At 42.0% G+C, this 8134-nt stretch overlaps 1 protein-coding gene across 1 annotated transcript; it reads right to left on the bottom strand.

The window, feature by feature from the left end:
• Positions 1–5662: 5662 nt before the first annotated feature.
• Positions 5663–7888, bottom strand: BEX5 (brain expressed X-linked 5). The gene is made up of 3 exons (XM_032390008.1): positions 7704–7888; positions 6535–6601; positions 5663–6257 (listed from the first exon to the last, which is right to left on the bottom strand). The coding sequence occupies exon 3, from the start codon at positions 6225–6227 to the stop codon at positions 5886–5888; it is 342 nt and encodes a 113-aa protein (XP_032245899.1). The 5' UTR covers positions 6228–6257; positions 6535–6601; positions 7704–7888; the 3' UTR covers positions 5663–5885.
• Positions 7889–8134: the final 246 nt, after the last annotated feature.

The raw sequence follows: 8134 nt of genomic DNA, 5'->3' as shown, positions 1-8134 counted from the left end.
ATCAGCAAGAAAGTGGCCATCTGCAAACCAGGAAGAGGGCTCTCACTGGACACTGAATTTTCCAGAACCTTGATCTTGGACATCTCAACCTCCAGAACTGCAGGAATAAAATTTTTGTTGTTTAATACACCCAGTCTATTGCATTTTGTTACAGTAGCTCAAACTAATACAATTGTAATTAATCAAAATATGTTTTGTGCATCAAAGAACACTATCAAGAGAGCTAAAAGGCAACCTACAGGATTGGGGAAAATATTTGCAAATCATATGTCTATTAAAGGAGACTATATAAAGGTCTCCTACAACTCAACAACAAAAAGAACCCAACTAAAAAATGGGTCAAGAACTTGAATAGACATTTCTTCATAGTAGATATGCAAATGGCCAAAGTATATAAAAAGATGCTCAACATCACTATTAGAGAAATGCTAATCCAAACAACTGTGAGATATGACTTCACACCCATTAGGACAGCTATTATAAAAAAAAACTCAGAAAACAATGTGTTAGTGAGGATGTGGAGAAAATTGGAACACTTGTACACTGCTGATGGGAATGTGAAGTGGTGCAGCTGCACCAACATGCTGTTTACTCAAAACAATACAAAACAAAACAAAACAAAACCCAAAACATATCATTATCATATGTTCCAGCAATCCACTTCTGGTTATATACCTAAAATAATTGAGAGCAGAGGCTTAAATAGATATTTGTACTCCCATGTTCATAGCAACATTATTCACAATAGTCATAAAGTAGAAGCAACCCAAGTGTTCATTGAGAAATAAATGGATAAATAATATGCGGTATATACATTCAATAAAATATGATTCAGCCTTAAAAAGGAATAAAATTCTTCTACACACTATAATACAGGTGAACCTTGAAAATGTTATACTAAGTTAAATAAGCCAGACACAAAAAGACAAATACTGTATTATTCCACTTTTATAGGGGTCCTACAAATCAAATTTATACAGACATAAGGTAGAATAGTGGTTACCAAGGACAGTGGGAGATGGAGAATGGGAAGTTATTGTTTAATGGGTATAGAGCTTCAGTTTGAAATGATGAAAAATTGCTGGAAATGGATAGCGGTGATTATTCCACAACAATGTGAATTTAATGCTACTAAATTGTACACTTAACAATGATTAAAATGTAGATATTGCACTATGTATATTTTTCCACAATAAAAATAAAAAAAAAATGGACCATTTTAAAGTGAACAATTCAGTGGTATTTAGTGCATTCACAATGTTGTGTAGCCACCACCTTTATTTAGTTCCAAAACATTTCTATCACCCCAAAGTAAAACTACTTACTCACTAAGTAGTTTCCCTCCTTTACTCTATCTACCCAGTCTCTGGGAATCACCAATTTGTGTTATATCCTGTGTTGGTCTTCTGATTCAGCCATAAAAAAATACCACAGATTGGGTGACTTAACGGAAATTAATTTCTCACAGTTCTGGAGGTTAAAATTCCAAGATCAAGTTGTCAGCAGGTTTGGTTTTCTCTTGAGGCCTCTTCCCTTGGTTTGTAGATGGCTGTCTTCTTGCTATATCTTCATATGACCCTTTTCTTTTGAGCAAACACTCTTGGTATCTCTTCCTTTTCTCAGGAGAACACTTATTTGATTGGGGCCCCACCCTTAAGACTTTATTTAACCTTATTTACTTCCTTAAAGACCCTATCTCCAGAATACAGTCACATTGGGGGTTAAAGCTTCAACCTATGAGTTTGGGGAGAACACAATTCAGTACATAACATTCCACCCTCTGGCCCCCCAATATTCATGTCCTTCTCATATACAAAATAAAAAATACATTTATCCCATTCCAACAGCCCCCAAAGTCTTAACCTATTCCAGCATCAACTCCAAAGTCTCTAAATTAAGGCTGGGTGGGGCTAGAAGTATGATTCATCCTAAGGCAAAAATCCTCTTTAGCTGTGAGCCTGTGAAACTAAAGAATTTAAGTGCTTCCAAATAGATGGTGGGATAGGCATACAATAGATATTCTCCTTTCAAAAGGGAGAAATCCAATATCGTGAAGCTTTCCGCATGCTTTCTTCTAAGAGTTATAGTTTTAGCTCCTAGATTTAGGTTTTTGACCCATTTTGAGTTAATTTTTGTAGATGGTGTAAGTTAAGGGTCCAACCTTCTTTTGCATATGAATATGCAGTGTTCCCACCACCACTTGTTGAAAAGTAGTATGTCCTTTCCCCATTGAATGTCCTTGGCACCCTTGTTGACAATCTTTTGACGAAGCATGTGTGGGTTTATTTTTGAGATGTCTATTTTATCCCATTGTCCTATATGTTTGTCATTATGTGAATACCACACTATTTTGATTATTGGAGCTTTGATAACAGTTGCACTGCAATGAATGGTTTCTTCTGAAGAGCTTCCAGTGTTCCAGTGGGAGCATTACCCTGCCCACACATTAATTTCTGACTTCTGGTCTCCAGACCTGTGAGAGAATAAATTTGTATTGTGGTAGTTTTGTTTGTTTACAGCAGCCACAGGAAACCAATACAAATGAATATTTATGCTTATTTTCAACTTCCCACATTTTCCCTGAGACAAGGAGATAAACACTCCCTCGTAATGGGATTAATTCAAAATGGCTAGGATGGACTCTCACAACAAAGGTTTTAAATTGGCAAGAGGAATGAAATTTTTATTCATTTTATTGTTTATATGTTACCCACATTGGAATGAGAGAAAAGCATTACATAGTCTTCAGTTGAGGAAATCATCTTTTTTAAGACATGTGAACCCTCCCCTTTAACTTTTACTTACAGTAGTGCTGTATTTTGCATAACGTTTAATATTTTTTACATAGTAAATACCAATCTTTCCCTTTATGGTTTCATCTTTTATTTTTCTAATGCTCAGATAAGCCTTCTCCTTTATGCTTTTTCCTGAATTCAGACTAACATATATCTATATTCTTTTAGTTATTTTATTGGTTTGTCCTTAATATACCTGAGATAAAAATGTATGCACAGGTAACTCCCAAACTCTAGTGTGCAATAGAATCAGCCGGGAGTTTGTTAACATTGCAGTTACCTAGGCACCATTACTAAAGAGTATTCTTGGGTGAAGGGCCAGGATTCTGTATTTTAAACAAACTCCACATGTGATTCTCAAGCATTTGATACACTAGCAAACTTGAAGGAACACTCACATACACTACTTTTTTAAAAGATTTTATTTATTTATCTGACACAGAAAGAGAGAGAGAGTGAGCACTCTTGAGCACGAGCAGGGGGAGGGGCAGAGGGAGAAGCAGACTCCCTGCTGAGCAGGGAGCCTGATGCAGGGCCTGATGCAGGGCTCCATCCCAGGACTCTGAGATCGTGACCTGAGCCAAAGGCAGAGGCTTAACCAACTGAGCCACCCAGGCGCCCTCACATATACTATTTTAAAAGGATCTAATGTGTTGATTTTGGGGTATAACTCCTCCTCTTTGATATGTATTTCACAAGATCTATATTCTAGATAAATGAAATGAATTGCTTAGGGTCACACAGTCAATCAGGGGTAGTGCAGAGAAAATAAACCAGAGATACTTAGGTCACAAATTATACTCAGTTGTTCTAAATTCTACATGTACATCAGAATCATTGTGAGTTTTTACAATGTAATGATCCCTTGGTCTCATTTCCAATGAGTCTGATTCAACTGGTTGGGAGTGGATCCTGAGCTCCACTTCAAAATCTCAGGTGATTCAAACCTGCTGCCAAGGTTGAGAACCTATGTATTAAAGATAACAACATACAAGTAAGACAGTTGTCTCTTTAAAAAGGGCACAGTCTAGTGGAAAAATAAAGCCTGATATATATAGGTTAATTAAGGCACTTAAAAAGTACTTTCATATATACATGAGGAGGGGAGTGCCCAAACTTGAACTAAAGCTGGGGACTTCACTTTAATTATCTAAGTCCAGAGATGTCTGATAAAGTTGCAGGATTTTGTGGGTGTGGAGTAAAACCTAGTTGCCTGAATTTTTTGCCAGTTCTTCAGGTGATTCTGATGCAGTTGGTCTATGTAGCACAAGTTGATAAACGCTGACATGTAACATTACAGTAAGTCCATGTGTTGAAATTGTTGTATAATGCTTTCTCTGTTGCGTTTCTTTTTCAATTACAAGCTACAGTCTGTAGGGAAAAGTTACTTGCCCATAAATGATCAGAGGCAAACCTGAGCCCAGATTGCAGGACTCTTGACTCAGCTATACTTAACTGTTGTACCCTGCAACTTACCAGTCTCTATGCTAGGAACCGAGGGTACCAGGACAAATTGGACAATATATTTACCATGAGAAAGGCACAGTCTACTTGGGGACCACTGATGACTGGGTGATGGAAAATACTCTAAAACAAGGGTCCACCTACTAGGTCTCTAGTCTCAGCCAGTTTCCAATTGTTCTGTGATTATAGGCTTATTGGGCACAGCAAAAATCAAAGCAAAGGAAGAGGGAAACTCCTTTGGATCTATGTAAGTTAGTGTGAGTAGAGACTACGGGGGATTCTAGGGTTAGGATGGTATGGACATAAAGCCACCCCCACACCTGTGTATGTGCGGAGTGAAACCTGAGCAGTGTCTGCACAGAAAATGGAGTCAAGGAAACAGGCCATATTGATCAGAGGATGGAAACGGTAATCCAACTTTGAACACACTATAATGAGTGGCACTCAGATTTATCTAGGGGAAGGGGATAAGGAAGAAAGTCTGAGAAAAATCATAAAGGGCTATTTGGATCCCTAAGCAGCACTAGGGAAGTACCCACCTGGATTCAGTATAACTACAAAGCAGGCAAGGGCATTCTCCATGTTTCTGAAAGGGCAAAATGGAAATACAGACCACTGAAGTTTCAAGAGAAATCAGTAGGTCTTTGTCACCTTTAGGACTCCAGCACATCAGCAGTGGTGGGGACCAGTGGAGGAAGCAAAACCTAACAGAAGGGGAAGGAGTGCCTAGCAGTCATGGCATTACCTAGGGAAGGGAGACACAGAAGCCTAGGTATAGAAAGTTGCCACCCAGGGCTGCCTGGGTGGCTCAGTCAATTCGGTGTCTGACTTCGGCTCAGGTCATGATCTCGGGGTCCTGGGATGGAGCCCTGTGTCGGGCTCCCCACTTGGCAGGGAGTCTGCTTGTCTCTCTGCCCCCCCACCACTTGTGTGCATGCTCTCTCTCTCTCAAGTAAATAAAATCTTAAAAAAAAGTGTCACCCACTTGGCATTCAATTAGACTTGATGGTAGACATACTTCTTGGGCCCTTCTCTAAATATGAAGAGCACCTATAGGGTGCATGTGTTATCTTCATTTATAGATTAATAGGCTGACTGTAAAGAAACGTATCTGTAATAATGACCAGGTTTGTGCTTCTAAATAGGAGATCTTATTATAAGAGGTAATATAAGATTTATGTGTTTTTAAATTGTGTCTCGAGTATTTACTGATTGTCTCCATTCCCTTTATAAGCCAATTGGCAAGTTCTTTGCCTCTTACTCTTTTTCTGACACAGATAATACATATGTATTCATTTTGGAAAAATGAGAAAAAATAGGTAATCAAGAAAAATTAAAGAAAATAAGAAAAAAAAGCATTCTGACATATATAATATGCATGCTTTTAAATGAGATAGTATATCTATAGACTGCTTTTTAAACTGCTTTATTACCTTCACAGTATGTAATAAACATCTTTCCATGCAAGTTGATGAAACTCCCCTGCTGACAGAAAAACTTCCAGACTAAGTCGAAATAAAATCTCCAATCAGAAAAATGACAGAAAACCACAGGTTCACAGTAAAGGGTACATCAAGAAAATGCAACTTTGGGAAGCAGGGGGGTTATTATTATTAACCTCGGCATTCAAGGCATAAGGCAAAACTCATCATGATGGTCATGGTGAGGGGGATCGCCTATAAGAATGCGCAAACTGTACCTCAACTGAAGCTCCCTAATTTTCCTCCTTAGCTCTCTCATCTCCTCCATGAACCGTTCCATATCATCTGCATCTCCATCTATCATGTCAAGGTTATTGACAAGCCTATTGGGCATATCCTCTCTAACATCATGGGCAGGTGGGGCCCAACCCGCTCTAATATTTCCTCCAGGCTCCTGGCCTTCACCACCTCCCAAAGGGTGGGCTTCTTCTTCATTCTGCACCGGAGCCTGCTCGTCTCCTTTGCTTTCCTGGGGGGCATTTTCCATGTTGAGACTTTTTTTTCCTGCTTACTCTTCCTAGGAGATAAAAAGGAAGAAGGATGGAATGCTTTGTAACAACAGGATTCAGAGCTCTGTCTGAAAAGGTTTTCCCATGTGAGAGACTTCGTGCGCCCTCTAGGGGACGCCCCAGACCCAGCCCTCCTCCAAAGCCCACAATTTTCCCCGTAAATTTTTCCTTAGGCCACTCCTCGCACCTCCTGCCCTTAACTCGGGCAGATAGGGCAGTGAATCCCCCAGATTCTGTCTTAACCCCTGATAACCCTACACCAGAGGGTCCCAGGCAGTCCCCTACCTGCAGGGATCAGAAGCGGTCTTCCTCTCTTAGCCTTGAAATCTGCTGCACCAACCGACCTAAAGACCTGCAGACAGAAATGCGACAATGGTCAGGACTGATAACTTGATTAAAGGGCCAGTATCAGGGGCCACCAGCTCCGTCGTTGATTTAGGCCTCCGTTAATCAAATGTTGCCACTTTCTCTTTCTCCTCCATCCTGTGTCAGGGCTTCATTTCCTGCCCTTTGATACGCTACCCCGCCCTCCAGAAATGGGCACTGTAATCAAAGATGATTATTTCCAAGCCAGTTTCACCTCTTCTTTAGACCCTTTAACCCCTGTCTCATCTTTCCCGTCACCTAATTACCATTTCTTGAACACAAATGGACAACTTGCTGGGCGGGGGAGTCAAAACAGCTTGCTGGATGGTGACGTGGTTTATTTATAAAAAATTTCAATGTGGTTGGGACCCACTAGCCTTTCTGGAACTCACCCTCCTTTCACTGCCCACCATTTTATGCATCAAAATGGACGAAGAGCGAAGAGGTAGTGTGGGCATTGCAAACCTGGACCTGCTGAGGTCTCAGCGCATTGTCTTGCTTACCCCAGGGTCCGCAAGCAGCGCCCACGCTTACACCGACCTGCAGGGGTCAGAAACAGTTTCTTGCTCCCCGACTGTACCTCAGTAAGAAAGCTTCCGCTCGATTGCCTCCTCCGCAGAAGAGAAGTGTTTCCCGAACCTAATCTCTGTCCCTATCCTCCGCTACCATCATCTCCGCCCCGCTCCGGCCCCCTTCCCCCCCACCCCGTTTGCCGCAGCCCACCATTTCCGGCTCCAAAATGGACGGAGGGTGGAGAACAGATTCCAGGACCGAGGCCTAGACCCGCGGCGGAGTCCGCCATCCCCAGGGTCAACGGTTGCGACCCCCTCCCTTCGCCCTTCTAGAATCAGGTTGTTTCCTCGCTGTCCCCTTCTCCGGCCCTTCCCTTCCAGACGCCAGATCGCCCAGATCCCCAGTCCTAGGACATCCTAACTGGTACCCGTTCCCAACTCTTGGCCCCTCTCGACCTCCTCCCACCAAGCCCTCCATTTCTTGCACCATATAAATGGGTACTGGTAAAGGGTAGAGAGAATCCAAGAACCCGCTCTGGTCTTAGCCCTCTGCCACCCCAGTCAGCGCTCACTAACCTGCTACGGATCAGTGTCAGCTTCTACGACTTCCTCCTTCCCTGGGCTACAGGCTCGCCCGCCTTCAAGGCAATAGCGAGACGGCGCACAGCCACGAACGACTACCAGACTGCAACTAGGAGGAGACACGAATCCACGCGTCAGCTCTAGGTCTCGTAAGGGCCACGTCACTGTGAGCTCAGATACCCAATTATGGTTCCCACCTGCATTGCGGCAAGAGGGTGGGGGCGGGAGCGTGGGCGGGGCCACTTTTTTCTTCATCCCCGCCTTCTCCCCTCAACAACCCATCCCAATTTTTTTTTTTTCCTGTAAGACCAAATGGGTCATGATATTTTGTAGTTTATATTTTGCCTTTCCCCTGATTTCTGCTGGAGCCTTTTTTTTTTTTTTAAGATTTTATTTATTTATTTGACAGAGACACAGCCAGAGAG

The sequence above is a fragment of the Phoca vitulina genome, unplaced genomic scaffold, assembly GCF_004348235.1.
Source record: "Phoca vitulina isolate PV1807 unplaced genomic scaffold, GSC_HSeal_1.0 scaffold57, whole genome shotgun sequence".
Lineage (NCBI taxonomy): Eukaryota > Metazoa > Chordata > Mammalia > Carnivora > Phocidae > Phoca > Phoca vitulina.
The sequence above is the reverse complement of the archived record's forward strand: the minus strand, read 5'-3'. Positions and strand labels throughout refer to the sequence as shown.